Source organism: Sciurus vulgaris (assembly GCF_902686455.1).
Source record: "Sciurus vulgaris genome assembly, chromosome: 4".
NCBI classification, from domain to species: Eukaryota; Metazoa; Chordata; class Mammalia; order Rodentia; family Sciuridae; genus Sciurus; species Sciurus vulgaris.
The window spans coordinates 56,495,974-56,520,687 of NC_136464.1; the positions used below are offsets into that span (position 1 = coordinate 56,495,974).

Below are 24,714 nucleotides of genomic sequence, written 5' to 3' on the forward strand. Positions count from 1 at the left end.
AAAGCCAGCCTCTGCAACTTAATGAGGCCCTGAGCAACTCAGTGAGACCCTGTCTCTAAATCAAATACAAAAAAGGGCTGGGGATGTGGCTCAGTGGTTAAGTGTCCCTGGGTTCAATCCTTGGTACCCCCCGCATCCCCCAAAAAAACTCTCCGGACATTACCAATGTTGTCGGTTAAGAACCACTGCCTTGGGCTTGGGGTGTGGCTCAGAGGTAGAGCACTGACCCAGCATGCAAGAGGCCCTGGGTTTGATTCTGAGTACCGAAAAAAAAAAAAAAGACCACTGCCTTAAAGTGAACATGAATGTGTTTTTGCCTCTAATAAAGCAGTGGAAAGTGTTTTTGGAGAGATTAAAAAAAAAAAAAAGGACCAGAACAGTGAGGAGGAAGATTCACAGATTTGCATGCCACCAATGTCAGGGAAAAGAAGTCACTTTGCAGGTTTATCTACACCCCAAAGGAAAAGGTTTGTCAAGCACTCTCCCTCAGCACAAAAGCAGTGTTTTTGGTGCCCAAAGTCAGCCTTTATGATGATATTTGACACATATTATGTGCAAAAAAAAATGCCACCTTTATAGGCTGAGACGACCAAGACCCTGGTCTGACATTGGCACTGAAGCCTCCTGGGCCTGGAAGGGGTGCGGAGCTCTTCTAAGTAGGTATCTGAGTGGTCCGCAGTAGATTGACAGAGCTGGTGGGACACTATGATTGGCAGAGGCACCAGCCCAAGGTCTCCTGGGCAACTGGCCCCAACACCTTTGTATTGTCATCCAGGCGAGGCAGGGTGGGGAGTAGAGACAGGTGGGCTGCCAAGAGGAGTCCCAGAGAGAATAGGCTGGAAGCTTCTGGCTACAGCCCATCTGGGTTAGGAAGGATGAAAGGACCTCTTTGTCTCTCTTCTTCCTTTCCCTCTGCTCCAGCTCCAGGCCCTAGATTCCCACATTCAAGGGGGTCCTCACCCCAGACATTAGGTACAGCACCCCACCCCCGGGCAAGGAGAGGGAGCCTGGTAGCACTGACGTGCATAGTCAGGAGCCAAGAACTTCTGCCCAGGAGAGAAGCTTTGGTAACTGACTGCCTCAGGGAACCCATCACAGGCAGACACTCCTTCTAGAAAGACACTGCACTCTTCCCACCTCCCAGCTGTGAGCGGGGTCTTCCTTCTCCCCTCTTCAGAGCTGCTTAGGGTCAGCCCTGCAAGAGCAGTAGGGCAGAGGGAGTGTGACCTTTGGATTCAGATGGATTGGGGCCCACAGCTGCCTCCGTCGCTCGTGAGCTGCGCAGATTCTGAGCAAGTGCTTAGCTCCCCTGACCCTCAGAGGCAAAAAGGACCGGCCACCTAAGGCTTCAGGTAAGGAGTCAAGGAGCCGACGGTCAGTGCCAGGCCCACAGGCCACACGAGGCTGGCTGGAGCACCTGCGGACCCCTCTCTCCTGGGGCTTTCCGCTGCTCCATCCTCTCTGCCCCAAATCCGCCTGGGATGCGCCATCGGGAACTCTTCCTCCTGCTCTTGATCCACAAGTCCATGCTGTCTCATGTACTCTCCCTCCACAGCCAAACCTCCAGGAGCTCTCTGCTTGCCTCTGCCACCTGTCCCCACTCAGCTCAGGTGGCCTCCACAGCCCTGCCTGCTGCCACCAGGCCTGGCCAGCGCACGCCTCACCCCCGTCAGTCTCTGCCTCCCCCAAGGCTGGCTTGGCTCTAGCCCCTCCAGAAGACCTTCCTGTTCCCCAGTCTGCAGGAGCCGTCACCCCCTCTAAGCCCCTTAAGCTCTGTCCCCAGTGGTTCTCTAATTATTCCAGGGGACTGAGGCTTATCTGCAGCCAGGCCAAAGCTTCTAGAACTGGTCTACCTGTGTCAACAGATACTCACTGAGTGCTAGAAGCCCTCAGGAAAGTGACCTAATAAAATGGGTAAACTGAGGCACAGAGAAAGACAAGCCCACCCAAGGCCTACCCGATGAGCAGCCGTGAATATTTACAGCCCGTCTCCAAGTTAGAGCAAAAGAAAACCGGAAGGCAGGTCAGTGTCGGCCGGCTCTCACAGCTGCCCGATACCTGCAGTGCCTGGGCCTTGTGGGGTGATCGCCAGCGCTTCGCAAATGGCTTCAGCCCCTCCTCCAGGCCAGCACAACAGGGCCATCCATCCTGGGAAGCAGAGCTCCTCTTCAACCCTGCCAATCCATCGTGGTCCCCACAATCAGGATCAGAAATGGTCTCAGGCAGGCAGGCGCTGCCAAGCACAAGCCAAGGGACACCCTTCCAGGGGCCTGGTGAAGTCCCAAGGGAAGTGAGGTTTACAGCATTCCAGCCAAATAAAACCCCCACCCAAAGGACAGGATGAGCCATGGGTCCCCTGGGAGGGAGAGGCTGCCAGCCGTCTATCTGCTCACCTCCAGGGGCCGGAAGGCTGTTGGGCTGTCCCTCCCCTGGGCCTGGGAAGCCAGGACCCCACACCACCCACTCAACAGGTGGCAGGGCAAGTCTGCAAGTCCATCCCCATCTCAATGCCCAGGACCTACCAGCAGGGGCCTTCGGGAAGCATCGCCTCCTCCAAGTCAGCCTCCCCCAGGCCCCAGGTCCCCACACTCACAGGGGCAGCCAGCAACAGCAGACAGCCTGGCCCGCAGCCCTCTGGAAGCTCTGAGAAGACGATTGCTCTCCTCCTCACCCTGCTGCTGGCACGCAGAGGACCCAGACTGCCCAAACAGCAGTCTCCAGGGCAGGCCCTCATCGCGCGGTCTTCAGGGGAAACTGTTTATGCTCCCTGGCCAAGCCTATGAGTCATGAGCTAGAAGTCAAGGGTCAAAAGCTAGAACATGATAACTGGGCCAAGAGAGCTGGAGTGAGCCGTGGGTTTACCCGCCTCCACAGTGAAGTTCTAGGGACATGAGGAGGGGCCCAGGGAAGGACAGATGGGCGGCTGGACTCCACACCATGAACCTTGAGGACTGACTTAGAAGGAACCTCCCACCCTCCCCTCTGCTATCCAGGACTCTCACAGCTCCAGATCTGACAGATCTACCAGATCCTTCTGAATTATCCTATATTTAGTCAGGGCAACTTTCAAAAGTGCATTTTGGCCTGTGGAAAGCTCCTTTTATGACCCATTAAAGACCTTCACCCATGTCCAATGGAAACCCCCAAACTCTGGCTGGGGAACAAGTTCCCGTCCACTCCACGGCCTTCCTAGCAGCACTGCCGTTAGCCCTGTGCCTCCGAAGTGGGTTTCACCCTTTACCGCAGCCCCTGAGGACAACCCCTCTACCCACCAGGTCACCTGAGCCCCCTCAGAACCTCTGGGGGTGGGGCAGCCAAGGGCACACAGTGGCCCAGAACCCACGTGTGCAGCCCACCACACAGTAACCTCGGGGACAGCACAGGGTCAAGGCCCTTCCAGGAGACATGCACCTCTCGGGGGTGCTTCTTGGGGGCCACTCCTGGACTATGGGGGGCCACTTGGAACCTCAGTGGTAGAAAGATTATTTTAAGCTGAAGACTTGATATTCAATAGAGGCAGAAAGAAGCCTCCTCAGAGCTTCTCTCAACGAGTTCTAGGAAATGAGGCCACCAGACATCGTCTTGGGGAGTTTCATGCCATAAAGAATGACCCAGGAGCCTGCGCAAGCAGAATCGCCACACACTTCCTCATCGCCTCTGTCCTGAAAATCCACTGCCTAGTCTGAAGAAGCCAATCTGTCCTCCTCGGGGGCCTCTCCCTACTAAAGTAGGTATTTAAGTCCCACACTGAGGCCCGCCTTCCACTCACTGAGCAGGCCCTCCCAGGCTGAAGGTAAGGCCCCCTCCCTGACACCTGGGTCAGCCCCTGGAGGCTGAGCTCTGCGTGGGTGGAGCAGAACCCCCACCCCAGGCGTGGGAGCTTAGCAAGTTACAGCTAGTCGGCTGCACCCCAGGTTCTGCATAAGAACATGAGGACACTCAGACCTTCTTAGGTTCTTGGGAGACTTGAGTAACCGAGGTCAAGCTGAAAAAGAATCCAATTCTCAGAAAGCAATTGTAATGATCACTGCAGCAATTCCACTGGCAGCTGTCCGGGTACACACAGTCATGCGAACTCAGTGCAGGTTATAACCCAGGCAGCAGCAGCAGCGCCCCGCTGGTCATTACCTGCAGATGTCTCCAGGGGGTCTGGTATGACCGTGGGGTTGATGATGCTCCTCAGTCCTTCAGTTCCCGGAGTGTGTCACCCTCATGTCACTAGTCACATCATTATCATCAACAGCCACTTATAGAGAGCTTGTGCTCCAGGAGGGGCCATGCTGAGCACCATGAGCCTCATTTAATCTGCCCCAAAACCTCTTGATGTTGCTTTAAAGTGCAGATGGAGGGGCAGAGGGTGCGGCTGGGTGCTTCTGTACCAGGTTTCTCTACCAGGGTCCCGACAGGGGGGCCTGGGGTCCTGCACCTCTGCAGCGCTGGGCCCTGGCTGGGGCTGTTTCCACCTTGGGTCTCACTTCACCAGCTGGTCCCCCTCCTTCCCAGGGCCATGGCTACAGACACCCAGATGAAGGAATCTGGCCAGAGGAGCAGCAGCGGGAGCTCCGCCGCCAACACTTGCTCTCCGCGCGCCCTCAGCTCTGGGCTGTAGACCCGTCGCCCACAGGCTGAACGGGGCGCAGAGGTAAGTTTTCTTTGGCATCCACAGTGGTCTTTCCCTTTAACATTTAGAAATCTGGAAGTTCTACTTAGATATGTGGATGTAAACTTTCCATAATAACTTTTTTTAAAAAAATACCTTTTTAAAAAAAATACATTTCTAACTTTTCTTGAAAATTTGGCCCTTGGTGTGACCAGAGTCCCACATCTGCAGGACAGATGTGACAGATAAGAAATCAGAGGGTAATAATAAGCAAAGTAAGGATTCCTTATTTGAATGGTTGGGACCAGAGTAGCACTGAGTAGCAATGGCCCCCCTTGGCACAGGAGAGTCTCACCACAAATCTGCCGCCAGCCTCTCTCTCCTTGTCTACATCATAGCCTAGCCTGGGTACAGGAAGCCCTCCACAGACGGATGGCTCTCTGCTGTCTCCCAGGTGAACTGGACATTTTCTTAAGGGGATGAATCTCAGGAAGGCCCTTCAACTCCTGAGCAAGCAGGGCCACAGCCAAGTTTGAGCCAAGTTCTAAATGGTTCTTCCCCAGAACCTCCTGTCCACAGGCTCCTGTGCTGAGGCCTGGGCACCCCCTCAGCACAGGTACATGCACACAGCCTGGGACGGATGTCGGGCCAGCCTGGGCAGCCAGGCCACAGCCCGTGGCTGGGGAGGGTTTGCAGTCTGGCTAGGAAGCAGGTAGTGAGTCCTCTGCACCCTCCCTGGGAAATAACAGGCCTGAGAGGTCAGCACGGATGGCCGGCCCGCCCGCCACAGGGCACGGGGACACTCACGATGTTCATGAGGGTGAGCACATAGTTCTGCACGTGCTCCTTGCCATGGAAGCGAACCACCGAGTCGTCCACTGCCAGCAGCACCTCGATGCTGTAGCTGCCAGGCTTGGCATGGCGCCGCTTCCGCTCCGCGTCACCCAGACGGTCCCCCAGCAGGCCCAGCAGGTTGGGAAGGTCGCCCAGGCCAAAGGCTGGAACCAGATGGGCAGAGAGTGAGGTTGTGCTGCTTGGGGCACTGATTTCTAAGGACACTCGTTCATCCACAGTGAGGGGAGAATCCCAGAGCGCGGGCCAGTGCAGGGAGGAGGGCACCCTGCACCCCACGGGCACCACGGCGAGTCTGCAGGAGGGCCCACCCTCCTTACATGGATGGGTGGTGGGTGGGCCATAAGTGGGGGTCCCTGCCCTTGAGTCCACAGCCTGGTGGAGGTAACACAGAAGAAATCAGATGGTAATAATCAACAAGGTGAGGATACCTTATTTGAAATGCATTCGGAATTCAAAAATTGAGTGACAGGCCCTGAAGGCCCTGGTGTCTAAGCCCACCAGCTCACACACACACACACACACACACATACACACACACACACACACACCACTAGAAAAAAAGAGGGACAGCCCCTAAGAGGGGAGAAGAAGGGGCAAGTACACTCTTCAGGGAGTGGGGAGAAATAACAGCCATCCCAAGACGTGAGCAAGTGAAATACTGGACTTGACCCTTGGGAGCCCTCCCTGCCAGGTCTATCAAACAGAGGTTCAGAGAGGTTACCTGGTTCACCCTCAGTCACACAGCAAGTTAAAGGCAAGAGCCCAGACGCAAACCCATGTCTCTCCCTCCTCCGTTACCACACCATACCAAGGCCTTCCCAGATTTCCCTCCCAGCAGACATGTGGGGAATTAAGGGGAAAGGGAGTTGACATTGGCCATAGATGTTGGAGATGTCTCAGCCACATTCTTCTATGTGTCCCTCCTCCTCAGGCCCTCCAGGCACAGCAGGAGGACCACGAGACCTGGGAAGCTTAGAAGAGCCCACCCAAGAAGCCCCAAGTAAATATAAAATGGTGCAGTTGCTTTGAAAGAACAATTGGCAGTCCCCCAAAAACCTGAACCTAGAGTTACCATATGACCCATTAATTGCACTCCTAGGTACATACCCAGGAGAACGAAAGCATATGTTCACATAAAACTTGCATGCAACACTCACAGAAGCATTGTTCCAATAGCCAACGTGGAAACAATCCAACAGAGCCTCAACAGATGAAGGGATAAATAAGTAACTAAAAGGTGGTATATTCACATAATGGAATATCACACAGTCATAAAAATGGGTGAAGTATAATACACACCATAACGTGAAGGAATCTTGAAAACATGCTAAGTAAAAGAAGCCCGTCACCAAAGGCCACATGTTAAATGATTCCTTTTGCAGGAAACATCCTGAAGAGGAAATCCATAGAGATAGAGTGTTGCTAGGGACCTAGAGAGGGAGAAACAGAAGTGACTACTAAAGGGCATGGGGAATTTTACGGGGGTGAAGGAAAAGTTCTGGAATCAGAGAGGGGTAATGGTTGATAACATTGTGACTGCAGAAAAAAACTGAATTGAATACTTTAAAATCGTTAAAATAGTGAAGAATAATTTAATTTTTTTAAAGCAGTAGCAAGTTGGGCACAGTGAACATGCCCGTAATCCCAGCTATTTGGGAGGTTAAGGCAGGAGGATTGCAAGTTCCAGGCCAGCCTCAGCAACTTAGTGAGACGCTGTTTCAAAATGAAAAACCAAAGAGGGCTGGGGGTGTAGCTCAGTGCTAGGGCAGCCCTGGGTTCCTGGGTGCAACCCCAGTGCCACAAATAAATAAATAAACAAATGGTGGCGGCAGCCCTGAACCCAGGCTGGCTGGCCACCCCTGAGGATGGGCTGCCCTAGCATCTGGAAGCCCCAGCCTTGGGACAGGGCCAGAGCCCTGGCCACAAGAATGCATGCCCTGATCATGCCCAGTTCCCCCAGGGGGACCCTGGGGGAGGGAAAGGGGTTACAGAGAGCAGGTCTGGCTTGAAGAAGAAAAGGTGGTTGGGGGCGTCCAGAGCACAGCTGGAGGGCCAAGGCAGGGTCCTCGGGAGCCCCGAGGGAATGGAGAGAGCAGGGTGTGCACCAGGCCCCGCCAAAGGCAGTCCTATCTGGACTCGGGAGGGTTCTGATCTCCCGAGCCCTTGGCACAGCATGGCCGCCTTCCACTTCTGGGCTTCTCAAAGACGTGTGAGAGTGCGTGAGTGTGCAGAGGGGCGTGCTAGCATGTGTGGGCACGAGTGGGGGTGGGCACATGAGAGCGTGGGTGTGCCAGTGAGTGTGTGTTAGTGTGCAGCAGTGCACCAGCATGCGTGCAGCGTGGGGCTTCACTGGTACACGTTGGTGTGTGTGTGGAGGTAGGGGTGTGTGTGTGTGTGTGTGTGTGTGTGTGTGTGTGTGTGTGTGTGTGTGTGTGTGTGCGCGCACGCGCACATGCCCTCTTCAGGAAGCAGCAGCTGAGGCCATACCCTGAGTGCCAAGAGAACTCCCAAGTTCCTGGGCGTACGTCAGAGCCCTTCACAGTGGGGGCCCAGGAGTCAGGAAGCCCCTCCATGGACACAGCTCAGCTAGCAAGCCTGCCTGACGGAGCCCTGAGGCTCCCCTCCCACCTCCCCACCATGGGGAGAGGAGCCCGGGAGTGGGGGGGCAAAGACCACGAAGCCCGAGTGCTGCCCTCCAGGAGCAGAGGGAAGGAGCAAGAAGCATTCCAGGGTCTGACGGCCTAGGGATGGGCACCTGCACAGGACGGGGACGGGCAGAGATGGGGGTGCCCAGACCAAGGGAGAATCCTCCCAGGCCTGGCTGCTGACTTGGCTCTGGGCCATTCCTTCCTTAAGGGCTAAGAAGCCAAGCCAGAGCCGAAAGAAAGCCTTTCCTCTCAATCCAGCAGGTGACATGGAGAAAGGCAGGCCCAGGAACGTGTCCCCACACGCAGGGTTCACACCCACTGCTGCCCTCAAAATCGGAACATGGGTATGCAAGAAAGTCCTCTATTGTCCCTTGTGTTTCTGAGGAAGGGCCACAGACGGGCCGGCCCACACGAGCTTGAGCCAGGCAGCCTGGGGTGCGGAAGAGACCCGTCCCCGTTTCCCCACACCTGAACCCCGACTCCAGGAGCTCCACACCTCAGCATCCTGCCGCCAGCCTGTGGGCAGATGAGGAGCATCACCCCCGGTCCTGGTGGTGGAGCTGGACTTCCCTGAGGCTCTCCCCAGGAGGAGGACTTGTGGCCTATTGATTCAGAACTGGCCTCAAATAAAATGAGTCCAAGAGAGACTTAGGGCTCTTCCCAGCCATGGTGGGGGCAGTGCCCACCACCAGCTGGCTCCTGAGCCCCAGGCCTGCAGAATCCGCTGTGGTTCCTCTTCTGAGTGACACTCAGGGAGCAGCTGGGGCTTCAGGGAAGGCGTTGTGTGTGGGGACAACTGGTTTCCAGGCATTCCTTCACGGGGGGCCCAACCCCACAGGGCCCAGGCACAAGGGTGTGGCCCTCCCAGATTCCACCCAGGCCTCGTCATCAACCCTTGGCTAAAGGGGCTTCATGAAAAAGCTGAGTTTGACCTGAAGTTGGCCACAGGCCCAGGACCAGCACCTGTCACAGGCGCTGTCTCATCCGCTCAGCCGTGGGTCCTGGGCACAGCCTACAGGCCCCTGTGCTGGCCACCAGGATTCAGGGGTGCCCACCCCAACACGCCTGTAGGAACTACAGTGAGACCTACCATTTATCAAGTACCCACTGTATGCCAGGTCCATGCTGGGATTTCTATATTCACTCTCCTCCATACAAATCATGATTAGCAGGTAGACAGTGATCCTCCCCACTTCGCTGATTGGGAAAACCAGCTCAGAGACATTCAGGAACTTGGCAAGGGACAGAGTTGGAGGCAGGAATTTGAAGTGGGCCGCTGGATGCAAAGCTGACCGTAATGGCCTGACATCAGGCTACTTCCGCAAGCAGCTTAAGAACTTCCCTCCTGTGACTTCTACAGGGTGGAGCAAGCAGGTTTCTGGGGAGAGAACTAAGTGAGACCATTCCACCTCTGCCTTGCTCAGAGACAGCCTTGGGAAGGAACACCGAGCCCCTCGGAGAAGTCCAGAGTACTCAGGATTCTGGGTCAGGACCTAGGTGGCTTCTCTAGCCCCAATGCCTGCTAGTTATTGAGGCTCCTTCAGCCCATTGGGGTTTTTCTGCTGGTACAGCAGGTTTAAGTGGCCCAGTCTCATTTTACAGATGAGAAAACTGAGGTCAGGCACTAGGAGATTAAGGCCAGAAGTTACCCCAGAAGTGTAGACAAAGGTGGCTTTAGGGCCCCGCCCACATCCTACCTTCATTGTGAAGGTCCCCGTGAGCTTCTGCCCAGTCCCGCTGGACGGCTTCCCGCCGGTACACCACGTGTGTCCGCCCGCGGGCCTCCTTCTCCTGCTGCCCTCGCCCCAGAGGCTCGATGAAGTAGTCAGAGCTGTCTGTGCGGATGAGGCCCGCCTGGTAGGGAGGCGGCCGGCAGGAGGAAAGAAAGAGAAGAGGTGTGAATGAACACAGGATGCAAGACAGGTGGGCGTCCGTGGATGCAGAGTGTGTCCTTGGACAGGCCTCCTGGCCCTGGAAGCCTGGATCCAGGAAGTTCTATGGCAGGGAAGCAGCGGGGGGGGGGGGGGGGGGGGCAGGAAGCTGAGTTGGGGGGCACATTTATAATGTCGTGTACCCACAGGGCTCTGGTAAGATTTCATTGGAACAAAGGGTCAGTTGCTTTAAAAGTGGGAGAAGCATGAATGTCACAGGGGATGAGCTCACACACCAAGGGCCACATCCATACCCGAAACACATCGGGTGGCTTTGGCCTTACCCTCGAGCACAGGGGGAGATCCTGGCAACAGAGGCTGATCACCTCTAAAGTGGGCAGTGGCCCCCACTCCAGTGAGAAGTGCCTGTTTCAGAGGTAAAGCAGAGGGCCCCTAAACCAGGGTAGGGGCCAGCTGCTCCCCAAGGGGAAATGAGCCAGGATCTCACACAGGACCACACATTCGGTTTTCCATCTAATTTTTTGCACGCATCAAAATATTCCCTTAAAAAAAAATAAAAGCAGGTGTTGGCTATGGAAATAAAAACATAAAAATATAATCTTGGCCAAGCCCAGCAAATGTGATATTAGCCACCAAGGAAGGCAATAATCAAAGGGGCCAATAAAACATAGAAATAGATGTGTGTTAATATATGTGTGCGTCTGCAAATGCGTAGACATGAGCACACACACGCCTCGTGGGTGTGAGATCAGCCCACCTACCATGGTGCTTGGAAAATAGTAGGCGATATTTAATAAATACATATGTGTTGGCTCAAATATCCATTGAGCACCTACAACATATGGGGCATGGGACATGTCACCTTGAACACAAAGCCAACCATGAAAGAACATCTTTATAAGTCAACTGCACCTTGGCCATTGGCAATCCATTTTCTTTTGGTTTCTTGCTCATAGGGGTTGCGCCATGTCACCGAGGCTGGCCTTGACCTCTTCATCCTCCCATCTTGGCCTCCCAGGTAGCTGGGATTACAGGTGTGTGCCGCACCTGGCTTTGAACTCCCTTTTTAAAGCAGTCACGTTAGTCAACTCGATTCCACCCATTTCCCCAGCTCGGCCTGTTCTGGAGCTGCATCTTGGGGAGTCCCTGCAGGTCCATTGAACACCCACCCCAGCAACAACCCAGCTGTCTAACGCCCTCTCATATGTGTTGATGAAAATGAAAACACCCTTCTGGATCAAAACCAAGATGGCAGCTTTCCAGAGCTCAACACAGTCCCCAGCAGGAAGCCAAGAATCATTCCAGGGAAAATGGCAGCGCTATTCTAATGAGTATGCAGCTTCCCCAGGAATTATTACATCAGATGATATGCAACGGTGTGCAAAAGTCCTGGTGTGCTTGTTAAAATGTCGGCATCAAACCTTACACTGAGCCAACGTCCTGCCCAGTGCTGCGGTGGGGCGTGACCAGGGATCCCAGAGGCAGTCCTGAAGGACGGGCATGCATAAGGCTACTGGTTGCAAGAACCAGAAACCCAACTTGAACCCCTCTGGCCCAGAGGGGAATGTGTTGGCCCCACGACAAATCCCAGCAGGGACAGGGACTGGAAGTAAAGACATAGATGCCCTCGGCTCCCCCAGCATCTGCTTCACTTCTCTCCAACAGGCTACGGATCCCCCATGCCTGCAGACACATCTCCACTCTGCCACCGGAGACGATGGCACCCTCCCTTCACGATCCCATGAGCACAATCCAAGGGAGGGCTGTGGTTGGCCCAGGTTGAGACACATAATCGCCCTGGAGTTGGCAGTCACTGCTAGACATCCACAGCCAGAGGACGGGGGATAAATGCAGGGGAAGACGGGAGAAGTTGGCAGGGCTTCTAAAGCAGCCCACCTACAATGGAAAGCTAAGTAGAGGATCCCTTGGGCCAGGGCATAGAGGCCTGAGGGACAGTGCTGGTCAGATCCCAGGGCCTCTGCCACCTGCAGAACCTCCCAAGGGAAGCCCATCTCCCCTTGGGAAGGAGGGCTGGAGGGCAGAGGGACAGCTGTGGTCTCCAGGCCCAAGGCACTCGCCAGAGCCACTGCAGCCCTGAGGACGTGACGGCTTCTGAGGAGACTCCCAGCCACGCCCCTCACATCACATCCTCCTTCCGGCACCGGTGTCTGAAATGGAGGTGGGAGGCCGTTCCTGCCCCCGGAATAGGCAAAGCAAGAGAGCCTCTCAGCCCAGGACCACGCGCGCCCACTCATCCAACCAGACGGGCCCAGACGAGTAGTCCTCACACCTCTCTGAAGCAGGCTGACGGGAAGAACCCTCCAGTAGAGAAGGCAGAAGGCTCCTCCCGACCTCTGGGCCCACACTGGCCTCCTGGCCACGGCCCTCCTCTATCCTGGGCCTTAGTTAACCAACGGCCCAAAGGGGTCCCTTCCTTCAAAACCCAGCACTCCCTGCCTCGAATCCACAAGGCCTCATTAGTGGAATGCAGTTCCAGAATGGTCTGGGTGGCGCAGGGCTGAGCTGTAAGCCACTGCCTTCCCACCCACATCATGCACCACAGACCTTTCTAGAGCATCCTGCTTGCCTCAGTCTGAAGCTTCCTGCCTCGACAACAAAACCAGCAGGGGCTCTTCTTTTGCTTGGATGCCTCCCAAGACAGAGAGCTTCCTCCCTCACACAGCAGGCCACTGCTCACATTTTCCCGAGCTACAGAACACACCTTGCATTCCACCCTCTATAAACAGTCTTACTGTCACTGTTATTATTAATAATAGGACCCACCACTTATGTTTACACGGCCCTGTGGCACAGCCACTAATATTAGGCCCATTTCATGGATGAGCAAACAGAAGTTCAGAAGGACGAAATAATTTGCCCAGTCACCCAGCAAGGGTCAGCACTAGAACAGGAACCCAGCTCTGGGCAGCTCTTAACCACTGTGTTCTATTACCTCAGATCACCTCTGGGCCTGCCACTGCCCTCATGGGCCACTGGGCACAAGGGGACATTCCTTTCCTAATCCCAGCTACAGATCCCTGGGCCCCTGTGCTAGCGTGCCGGTCAGAGTAGGGATGCACACTTCCCACTCCGGCAAAACCTTCCCAGAAGCCGGACTACCTCCCAGCACTGAGGTGAGAAGAGGAGACTCCCAGCACATGACCCCAAGAGGAACAATTCCCTCCTGCTTCTCAGGTGGCCTCAGCCTAAAAGGATTCTCAGCCCCACAGAGCCCCTCGGTGTCCCCACCTCAGCTCTTCTTCCCCAAGGTGAAATTCACAGGCTCCTGAGTCTGGTCCAGCCTCCCTGTTCTCAGGCCTCACCCAGGGGAGGCTGAAGAATCTGCCTCCCCTTAACTGTTTAGGACCAACAAGCCAAGCAACCGGGGAAATAAGTTTCTAACTTTCCTTGTGGCTGTGCGTCCTACCAGCCCTCCCCAGAGATTGTCCTTGTCCATTGGTGCATTATGCCTGGGCCTTGCCCAGGTCTGGCTCCCCTGGGCCTCAGAGACGCTCCGCCTGGAGAGAGATGGGAAGGTGAGCTTGGCCCTAGTGCCAGCTCCAAGCTATTATTAAACTGCATCAAAAACTCCAAGGTGTGACCCACCTGGGCAGCATGGGCCCAGCCCTTTCCCCACAGACCTTGGTCTCCTCCTCTGCACAGTGAGAGGTTTGGCCCATGTTCCCTTGAATCTCTGCCCTGGCCAGGAAACCAGGCACCACACGGGGCAGACAGACTGGCAAGGAGAACTTTCTGGCTCCCTGCCTCTTTACTAAATTACTCCCATTTCTTTCAATTTATGAGTTGTTTATATTTCTGAAAAGTGGTGGTTAATTTTAAAGCACTAAAATCAAATCAAATTTCTGGATAAGAAATCAAGAACAAGGGGGAATATAAATTCTGGTAGGCTGGAAAATAAAAGCCAGCCATATCTATTCCCACCGCCTTTTTAGCAAACAGTTCATAAGTAGGAAATACGCACTAGAGAGGCTCTTTATGCAATAAAAACAAAACAAAACAAAAAAAAATCACTGATGACATGCCATGGAGCCACATACCACACGGGCCCTGGGCCAATCTCTCCAAATGGAAACTCTCCATGAGCAGGCCTGGCCACCCCCAGCCTCACTCTAAACTCCTTTTCATGTGGCTGTTCTGCGGTATCTTTCCTGGGAGGTGTGTGGCTGATTGGGGGTCAGGGTGGGGAGGACTGTTAACTGTGACTAGTGAGTGACATCGTTTCAGCAGCAATGGCAACAGCTCCATCTGCCTCTTGATCCAGAGGCCTCTGGGCCACACTATCTGAGGTTTTCCATTCTACGTTCCCCTTGGGAGGCCCCAAGTCCAGGTGTAATTCCAGGGCACCTGAAGAAGACCTGGTTCCATGGTAACTGGAGAGGTGAGGGCTGGCTTAGATATCACCTTGTGTTCTGCTGTGGGCCTCACTGAGCAAGTCAGGTTGGTCACCAGATGTCTAGGATCAGAATGAAGTCTCTGGTGTTTTAGCGCATAATGAAAGCCAAATTATTTTGAGATCTGGACGTACATGCACATGTGCATGTGCAGGTGTGTTTATTTCTAAACTTGCATGTGCATGCTTGTAACTTAGAAGGCAAGCAGATCTCTAGGGAGGCCAGAGGAAGAGAGCCACAAGGACTGAGGAACATTCTCAGATGGATCAGAAATCCAAGCTTAGACACAGGCAGGTCTCTAATGCTGCCGTCAGGTGCAGAGACAACGAGGAACAACCTAATCTACACTCCAGATAGGTCCAGATGGCTCTGAAAGGATAGCTATATGCCCTCTGGGAAGGGAACATCTGAGTCTCCTTGCTGTCCCCTTGAATTTCCCAACCTTCTCCAAGAGAGGAGACCCATTCCAAGATGGCAGCTCCGTGGAGCCAGTGACCAGGTGGGCTAGGGCTCCTCTTCTTTCCCCTTGCATGGCTGGCCTATCTTTGGCCTCTCAGAAGAGAAAGATGCAGGAAAAGCTGCCTCCTGGCCAACCATCTACCACCTCCTATGGAGAGTGCATCCCCTCCTGAACTTGTTCCAGAAATTTTATCACATGGGTTTTATTGCCACGGGGAACCTTTGGCCAGCTGTGCTATCTCAGGTTCTAAGCTTCCAAAAAATCTCGCTTTGAAACTGTTCCTCTGTACAAAATGGAAGAAAACTAGAGTCTGGGGTGAGGAGCAGGAATGGTTTCCACCAGATTCCTGAAGGAGCAGCTGGATCTCCCCCACCCCAGCACCCTGCATCCGCCCGCATGATCCCAGCCACTTCAACCTCGCTCTCTCCCTAGACCACGTGTCTCCTGCAACTGCTAAAACCTCAGCCACCTTGAGTGTAGCGTCTCCTTCCTTCCACCACCGTCTGGCTCACCCGCCCCCAGCCCAGCCGACCCCCACCCCCACCGAGTCCTCACCTCCCCGCCTGCGTCTCACACCTCCTGTTCTACGTGCACCATGATTCTCGGACAAACACCATAACTCTCCCCCCAACCCCATCCTGCTCTCCCAGAGAAGCCCCTCCGCCCTGGTCCAGCCCAACCACACCCCTACTTCATGGTCACGCGCTGATGGAGGTGACATGCTGGCGTCCTCTGCTCTCACTTGAAACGCAGCCACACATCTCATGTGTGCATGACACTGGCCGGGGGTTCTGCGGCAGTCCCACGGTGCGTGTCTGTGCCCGGTCTCCCTAGTGGCCAGGCTGCCAGCACTGCCCCCAGCCCCAGACTTGGAGGCTCCCACCACCTGGCTGTAAACCGCCCTCCCCCACTGGGCCCTCCTCCTCCCCTCCTCCACCCTGGGCTCAGGGTCGCCTCCCTCTCACCTCCTTAAGGACTCAGCTCCTGCAATCAGTACCCCTCTTCCCAGCGTCACCGTGCTCCCGTCTGTTAGACCATTGCCACCCGCATCCAGGAGCACTAGAGGATCCCCCATCCTCTCGACTCCTTCCCTCCTGTCCCTGGCCAGCTGTTGCCCCAGGACAATGCTTCCCCCACAGCAGAAAGAGCTGTGTACACCCACTGCCTCTGCGTCTCATGGACTCCCTCTACCCACCCCAAATGACTCCTAGAGCCACCATTTCCTGAAAGCTACTCACCTGTGACCACTATGTGACCAAAGCCAGCAATCACTTCTTTTTCCTGGTCTCCTCTAACCGCAAACTCTCCCTGGGCACCTCCTCAATCCTGGCTTAAGAGACTACGTTTGCAGATGATTCCCAGACTACACGTGCAGCCCTGACTCCTCCAGACATCCTCATGTGATTCCCCAGTAGCGTCCTTGAGAGAGACCCGGATGGCTGTGCACTCTGGGTCTGACTCCCAGACTTACTCCTTTCCTTGTCTTCCCCGTCTCTGCAAATGGCACTACCTTTTGGCTCAAACCAAAAATCGAGGGAGAAACATGAGCCCAAGGATCCAATCTCCCAATCTCCAGTGGTTTCCTGCAAAATCGGTTCAGCTGAAAGCAGCTCCTAAGGCAAACTGCAGGGTGTCACGCTGGGCTGCTGTCTGCGATTCAGACAAGTGAGGGGCAGCCTCACCCGACACCCTGGGACACGGCTCCTGCCAGGACTCTTCAGGATGGTCCCATCCCTCCTCCCCCACGTGTCCTCTTGTCTGTCTAGAGCATGCTGGGATTGATGGGGTGGGGGTGCAAAAAGACTCAAGACCAGCCTCTGCTCTCAAAGTAAGGGACTTGGATCTGGAAAACATTTTAACAACTCTTAAAACTCGATAATTAAAAGACAAATAACCCCATTTAAAAATGGGCAAAGGATCTGAATAAACATGTCTCCAAGGAATATATATATAAATGGCCAATAAGCACAAGGAAAGATGTCCAGTATCATTAGTCACCAGGGAAAGGCCAATCGAAACCACAGCAAAAACCTCATACCCACCGGAACAGCTGGAGTCAAAGTTAGATAACAACAAGGATGTGGAGAAATCAGAACCCCCAGGCTTTGCTGGTGCAAATGTAAAATGGTGTGGTCACTTGGAAAACAGTCTGGCAGTTCCTCAAATGATTTAATGGAATTACCACATGATCCAGAAACTTCACTTCTTGGAATAACCCAAAAGAAACAAAAACATATGTCCACACAAAACACAAAACCGCATCGGTGGATGTTTATAGAAGCATTGCTCCCAGCAGCCAAAAGGTGGAAACCTACATGCCCCTCAGTGAAAGAACACAGAAACCAAGCCTGGCATATCACACAGTGAAATATTACCTAGTTGTGAAAAGGAATGAAGTACTGAAACACGTCACTACATGGATAAACCTAGAAAACACTATGCCAAGTAAAAGGAACAGACACCGAAGACCATATATGAGTGCATTTATATGAAATGTCGAGAATAGGGAAATCTATAGAAAGTAGATCAGTGGTTGCAAGGGGCTAGGGTAAGGAGGGGTTGTGGGGATAATAGCTAAAGGGCATATATTTCTTTTTGAGCTGATGAATACCTTCTAAAATTGACTATGGTAATGGTTGCATGTATCAGTGAATATAATAAAATCCATTAATTGTACACTTTAAACAGGTGAGGTACATGGTACATGAATTACATCTCACTAAGGTTGTTTAAAAAAAAAAAAAAAAAAGATAGGCAGAGGCTGTGGCACATGCCTGTAATCCCAGCAACTCAGGAGGCTATAGTAGGAGGATCACAAGTTCAAGGCCAGCCTCAGCAACTTAGCAAGACCCTGAGCAACTTAGTGAGACTCTGTCTCAACATACAAATAAGAAGGGCTGGGGATGTGACTCAGTGGTTAAGAGCCCTGGGGTTAAATCCCTGGTACCAAAAAAAAAAAAAAGATACACATTAATACACATTAGCACATTAGCGAGAAGAGAGACACACAGCACGTAGGTTACCCGCCACCATGCAGCGTGAGTCAGCGTGGCTCAGTTGAAAGCCTGCAGACGCTGAGATGCCATATAATTCAAACCTGATGTGAAAGCCCCAACCACGGGAGCTCGGCTGGAGGCTGGGGCAGCCAAGGCCTCGGCCCAAGCCAAGGAAAGTCTGCAAGCTGATTCAGAGCGAGTTGCAGCCTTGGGGACAGGCAGGAACAAGGAGCCCATGGAGGATGGGGCCCAAAACAGTCAGACTTGCCCTCAACTGGCAGCTCTGCCACGCCTCCAACGGGCAGCATGTGCATTCCCAGAACAGGCCGAAGCCTGGAAGGAACAGCAGGGAGACAGAGCCGGCACTGACTGCAGGCAGTTATCTGGGATGACCGCTTGGCTCAGTTCCCAGGATCATGTCTTCGGCAGGCCCTGGGAGGACTGGGCGAAAGGCGCTAAGGTCTTGCTGGGCCCAGCCCCGCTGCAGCATGAACCCTCTCTAGGAGAAGCAACATGGTGGGTGTGTGGGCAAACGCGGAGACCCTAGCGCCGGAGAGCCAAGTGGCCGAGCCAGGACGGTTCGAAACCTGTCTCTGAGTTTCAAATCATAAAATCCCAGGCAAGTTGCTCGACATTCCTGTGCTTTGGGATTATAGCAGCACCTATTTTGTAGAGATCACTGAGAAAGAAATACACCTGGGCACCTAGACATATGGTCCTGGCCACCTGGATACATGGTCCTGGCCATGCATCCCGGGTTGTCACTCAAGAAGGGAGCAGTGGGTTCGAGGCTGGGGGCACCACTCTGGAACCACAGGAGGGTTTGTTCCTAACTTCTGGCTGCACTTTGACCTGCTCAGTAAATGGGATGATATCCATGAGGGGGTGGAAAAATACCAGTGGTTGAGCGTCCCAAGGGGAAAGTCTGGAAGAGGGTGATTTTAAAGGTAAAGAAGAATATGTGCAGACAAAAGGTGGAGTGGAGACATAACCAGCTGATAGGGAGTTATCTCTGGATGGCAAAATCACATGCAATTTCCTTCTCTTTAAACTTTTAGGTACTAGCTAACTTTTCTGATTTCCTTGTCACAAAAGGAAAGTTGATTCTGCACAGAATGAGCACGCGATGGTAAAATAACTCCCCTCTCCTAAAACAATTTGGAAAAAAAAAAAAGGATTTCTGTCTCTGTGACAAAATACCTGAGATAATGAACTTAAAAAGAGAAAAGGTTTATTTTGGCTTCATCTCAGTGGTTTCAGTCTGGCTGCTTGCTTTGGCTCTGCTATCTTTGGGCCTGTGGTGAAGCAGAACATCATGGCGGGGAGCATGTGGTGGAAACAAAGTTGTTCACCTCACCGCAGCTGGAAGCAAAGAGAGAGAGAGAGAAGGACCAGGGTCCAGATATCCCCAGTGACCTCACTTCCTTCCACTTGGCCACACCTCCTCCAGGCTCCATCAGCCCCCAACAGCACCACAGGCTGGCAACCAAGCCTCTGGAGGACGCTCCACATACAAACTACCGCTTAACACAATGGAACCTCCTTTTCTGTTACCCAGGTTTCCTGCCAAGTGGTTCAGAGGCTGGGGAGTGACATACCTGAGGCTCCACCCTCCAGCTGGGGCCCTTCCCAGATGCGGGGCACACCAGGCCTTCTCCCAGCCTCGGTTTCCACATTCAAAGCCAAAGGGCTGGGAGGAGGGATGAGATGAGGCCAGCAAGACGCCCCTCCCGGCCTGGCCGGCAGCAGCTGACGGTCTTCTGCTTTCCTCCCTTCCTTGGCCTGGCTCTCCCGGCCCCCCACAACCCGAGCCTAGCTTCTCTGTCGAGCACACAGTTGACTTTCCAGAAGGCTACAGCAATGGTCCCTGTGCCTTGATGCTCATCAACGTCACCTGAGGAATTGCCACCCAGGCCAGAGCCCAGACCCACGGCACCAAATCTCAGTGGGTGGGGCTTGGGCATCATTATGTTCTTGGAGCAGCCCAGGGGTTCAGATGTGCCACCAGAACTGACAGCCACTCGCCTAAACTCTGGAGACTTCCAACCAAACAGGTGGCATTAAAAGGAAAGTCTAAGTGACAGTCCGAGTCTCTTCTCAGAGAGAAGCCAGGCACGGCAGTGCACGCCTGTGATCCCAGCAGCTTGGGAGGCTGAGGCAGGAGGATTCTGAGTACAGAGCCAGTTTCAGCCACTTAGCAAGGCCCTGAGCAACTTAGTGAGACACTGTCTCTAAATAAAGTACAAAAGAGTTAAAAGGGCTGGGGATGTGGCTCGGTGGTTCAGCACCCCTGGGTTCAATCTCAAATAAAAGGAACGCAGCATGGTGGGTGGGGGGTTCAACCAGAATGGGTCTGTTGTAATGCAGGAAATGGGCAAGAAAGAGGAAATGAGTGTCCCACACGTGGGCCCTGAATGGGGCAGCGGGAAGGGCAGAGTCCAGGCTGGCCAGGGTCACCATGCCTCTCACACGGTGACCAAGGGCCCTTGAGATCACACTCGACTGGGTGCCATCTCAGAACCAATCTTCTCCTCCCTGCAAGGTGCAGCTCCTCTGTCGAGCGTGAAGAATAATCTGCCCAAGTTGCCCCAGAAGGGAGGTGAATCCCAGGAGTCAGGGGTGGGAGGCTGTGATCTCCTGGTAGCCAACGGCAAGTCAATAATGCCACAGTCACCCAGCTGGGAAGCCCACGGTGCTGAGTGAGACAACTGTCAGCAGTACCTCTCCAATGACAATAATTCATAGTACCTCTGATGTTTTCAATGATGATGATAATGGAGACCATTAACTGTTCTCTAGCACCAACTAGAAGTTGCCAGGTCCTCGAAGGCTTAGTAAGTGTTCTCGGAGGAGGTGACTTTATTCCCCATGTCCTCACCCTGCAGAGGCGGGGGTCCCGTGCAGGGCAGGGCTCATACCTGCAGGTCCAGAAGCTCGTCTTCAGCTGCGAACCCCGCCCTGGAGCCCCGCCAGAGTGCAGACCTCGCCGGGCCTGCAGCCACCCCGATTTCCATCTCCCAGTGCCCAGGAGCCACGTGGCTTGGAGGCTCCCCCATTAGAGCCCACCATGCTCGGCCGGGAGCACTGCCTAGCCCCCTGCTTGGCCCCAAGTCCTGGCAGCGGCTGCGGCTTCAGGACGAGGAGACAGGAAGAAGCCCTTGAGTGCCAGAAGGCTGCCTGGCTGCCAGGCCCTGAGCCGAGGAGGCTCCCGACACGGAGGCCCTGCAGCCTGAAGCCCACAGCTCGCATGCCAGCACCAGGAAAATCAGCAGCCAGCCCCTCAGCAGGGAGGGCCAGCCCGAGAGAGGGCCCAGAGGTCCCTGTCCCAGCTAGGCCTCCCCTCTGACTCAGCCCCACAGCAGCCTGGCCCAGATAGGTGCTGCCTGGCAGTCCACATGCCTCCCTGAGGGAGACCGTGCAGGTGGATGGTTATCACCAACTGGGACACATACTCAGATCTGCAGCAAGTGACAGATGAGGGACTCACTGGTGGCTGAGGAGGTGTCCTGTGGAAGGCAGGTAAGCAAAGGAGAATGGAAAGGGGTGTGGCCTATTCACCTGGATCCCAATGCCCCTACTGCAGCCCCACAGGTGGCCCCTGACAACGTGCAGACCCTGCCCGGCCTGCCTCCTCGGGAAAGGGTGGGAAAGCAGGCAAAGCATCTGAGTCCTGCCCGGGGCCAGCCTCGAGCACGTGCTGCGAACTTCCAGAACTCTCGACTCCATCCGAGCTCGCCCGCCAGTTACCAGCAGCCTAGGTGCCAGCACGGCGGCCATTCACCAGGTCCCCCTCTCCCCACACGCACACCATCGGCCTCTCCAGACCCTCCCCCGCCATGCCACTCGTTCCTTCATCCACTCGCTCATCAGGGACTAGCTGAGCAGGTCCCTTCCAGGGGCTGGGGACACAGTCCAAGCTCCCCCGTCCTGTGGAGCCAGCGTCCTCTCCAACGAGTGGAACGGTAGCACAGTTACCAGCAGCTGAGCCTGGATCCCGGCTGGCCAGATCTGCTGCCCACCCACCCGCACAAGAAACGAGCACAGGATGGAAAAAGGAAGGAGGAATTTTATGCAGTCCGACGGAGCCGGGCGAGCTGGGATCCAGGCAGGCTCCCTGGCTCGGCTGCTGGTTCCAACACCACGTGGAAACAGCTACAGAGAAAACGAGGCAGAGGCTGTGGGAACTGGGGCTGAAATCTTAAATAAGGGAGTCGCGGAGGAGGGTGTCTGAGCAACAGCCAGGGGAGCTGGGGGTGGGCGGGGGAGGAGTGATGCCCACAGGGAGGGCAGTAAGGAGGACCGCCGGCTGGCTCCTCCAAGGAGTGACCTGTACTTGAAGAGGGAGCACAGACTGCAAGGGGCAGGACAATCAGATAAGGAGGCATTGCTGTCATCAGGAGACAGGAGGTGGCTTGCCCCCTGCACCTGGAACCACACTTGTCCACAGGGTCCTCATGCCTTTGTCCCTGCTGAGTTCCCAGAATGCCCTTCCAGCCCGTCTCACATGTCACCTATCATCACTCTCTCCTCCATGCACCCTGGGACTCTACACCTGCTCTACCTCCATCTGTCCCTCTTTCAGACCCAAGCTTCGGGGGGACAAGAGCTGATTCACATCACGCCACCTGCTTGTTGTGAACCACCTTAAACAAGCGCCCTCTGCGCCAGGCCTTCAAAATGGACTCACCTGGGCATGGGCCTCTTATGAGAGATCTGCTTTCCCACGAGGGTGGCTCTGGGTTGGGGGACACCCAGAGCCTCCCCATTTGGGGGCAACAGTGACACAGTATCCAATGCCCCACACCCCAGGGCCCGCAGACTTCTGGTGGGAGGGGCGAGGCAGTGTGGGTGGGCTCCCGTCAGCCTCAGGGAGATGGGGGCTCTGGACAGGGGACAGGCTTTTTCTGGACAGTGGAAAGGTGTAAATATATGGCTGGCTCAAAAGCAAAGGCTGACAAAGGCCTTCAGCAAGCTGCGGGGACAGGGTTTGCACGGGGACCAGCCGAGTCCTGACAACACTCTCACCTTCAGATCTCTCTCCCACAGGGGCCTGTCTATGGCTCAGCCACGCCACTGACAGCAGATCACTGCGGGGCTTTTATGGTCCCATGACCAGTGATGTGTACCTAATGCAAGTCCCTGCCACCCACCCCCTCCCCCAATATTTTAAAAACAGATAAAACAGCAGCCATGGTGACTCAGGATGGAGAAACACCAGAAGGTTCTGTTTGTGCTTCAAATCCCACTAACTGGGCCGTTGGCTCCTGTTTTTTCTTAGCTGGCCCCTGAGTTTTAGGGAAGATAGTGACATGCAGAAGCTGAGCAGCCCCTCGCAATGGGAGCCTCCTAGACACCTTAAGGGTACCCCGTCCCACCCAGGGGCTCCAGGGACGCCAGGGCCCGTCTCCTCCAACATTCGCCACTCTGAAGCTGTCACCTTATCACGTGTCACTCGACATCACAGGGCTTGCGGCCTTGAGTCATGCTCACATATACTGAGCCTCTTCCACTGACTCAGGACGTGCTGCTGCGATGGCCGGAGGAGTGTGGGGCCCCACCGGCCCTGAGGGGACAGTCACGGGCTCTGCACGACTCTAGGCCAGTGCTTGGCTTCCCTGAGCCTCAGCTCCCTCAGCTGGGAATTGAAGAGGGACACAGAGGTCTCAAAGACTTTTCCAGTCACAGCTGTTTCCAGCTTGGGTCAGAGTCAGGGTGGAGGGTGGGGCCAGGATGGGCTTGACCACCGGGAAGGCTTCATGACCTGAGGCCATCAGAAGACCCCGAGCTCGTGCTACCGGGAGGCCGCGGGCTGCCGGGATGATGGCTGCTGGTTTCTGAGGGCTCTGAAGACAGGGCAAGGCCCAGAGGCTGGAAGCAGAACCCTGGGGCCTGGCAAAGGGCTTCCGAACTTTCCACCATAAAGCCTGGGAAACAGGGAAGTGCCCAGGGCACTTGCTGACGGCCCACCTGGCCTCTCCGCCAAGGCCGGGAGGCGGTGGGAGGCAAGCACAGCCCTCCACGCTCACCAGCCCCCAGCAGCCGGGCCACGCACCCTCCTGCCACCCCGAGAACACCACCGCTGTCCGGGAAGAGAATCAAACGAGCCCTCTCTGGGAGGGGAGGCGCAGCGCGGACCCCGCAGCAGCGGTGAGGTGATGTCTGGCTGCTACTCCGTATCATAAATAAGCTATTAACCAGGCAGACGGCAAGGCCGGCGGGAGACCAGGAGGCGAGCCTGCAAGGCCAGACAGCCTGCCCAATCCCCTCCTCTCGGCAGACCGGCCCCGGGGTGGGCCTCCAGGAAGGCAGAGGAAGAGCCCTGGAATGGGCGTCCAGGCCCCCTGGCAAATCACCGTGCACCCCCGGCTTCCTTACTTTGAGACGTCAGCAGTGAGAATCAGGAAGGTTACCCCTCATGACTTCTAATCACTGAGATGATGAGGTGGGACCCCACCTTACAGATGCAGAAACTGAGGCTCCAGGAAGTCGACACTCACCCAAGGCCAGTGTGGAGGACTGTTTGCAAAGAGGGCTGCAACTGTCCCCCACCAGGTCCCTGTGCACAGTCTCTACCCATCCTCCCCTCAAGAGATGGGGTCCATTTCCCCACTCCGGGAAGAACTCGAGCCTGGCCTTGAGACCCACTCTGACCAACAGAATGATCAGAAGCAATGTCAGGAACTCCCTAGGCTGGGCCTAAGGGGTCCCCCAGTTGGGGACTTCCCCTCTTGGATTGCTGCGCACAGACCGCAGTGGAGGAAGCCAGTCGCCCACTGGGGGTGAGAAGTGGCACAGAAGAGAAGAGAGCCGTCCACCAACAGCCAGCGCCCGCCGGCCCACTGAGACCCTCC

The 24,714-nt window shown here is 55.0% G+C and overlaps 1 protein-coding gene across 13 annotated transcripts in view; it reads right to left on the reverse strand.

Annotated features, from left to right (window-relative positions):
• The window catches only part of ADAMTS14 (ADAM metallopeptidase with thrombospondin type 1 motif 14), a 73,454-nt gene that overhangs the window by 39,046 nt on the left and 9,694 nt on the right, over positions 1 to 24,714 (reverse strand). For 12 of the 13 annotated variants that reach the window (XR_013763101.1, XR_013763102.1, XR_013763103.1 and 9 more), the window contains exons 3-4: positions 9,801 to 9,957; positions 5,408 to 5,598 (exon numbers count right to left, since the gene is read on the reverse strand). Coding sequence is in view for 9 of the 13 variants with exons in the window: in XM_079135738.1 (XP_078991864.1) it covers positions 5,408 to 5,598; positions 9,801 to 9,957 (348 nt within the window). In the remaining 4 variants the exon portion in view is untranslated. Of the gene's footprint in view, positions 1 to 2,593; positions 2,766 to 5,407; positions 5,599 to 9,800; positions 9,958 to 24,714 lie in introns of those variants that run through there. The other variant, XM_079135735.1, reaches the window with a different exon arrangement.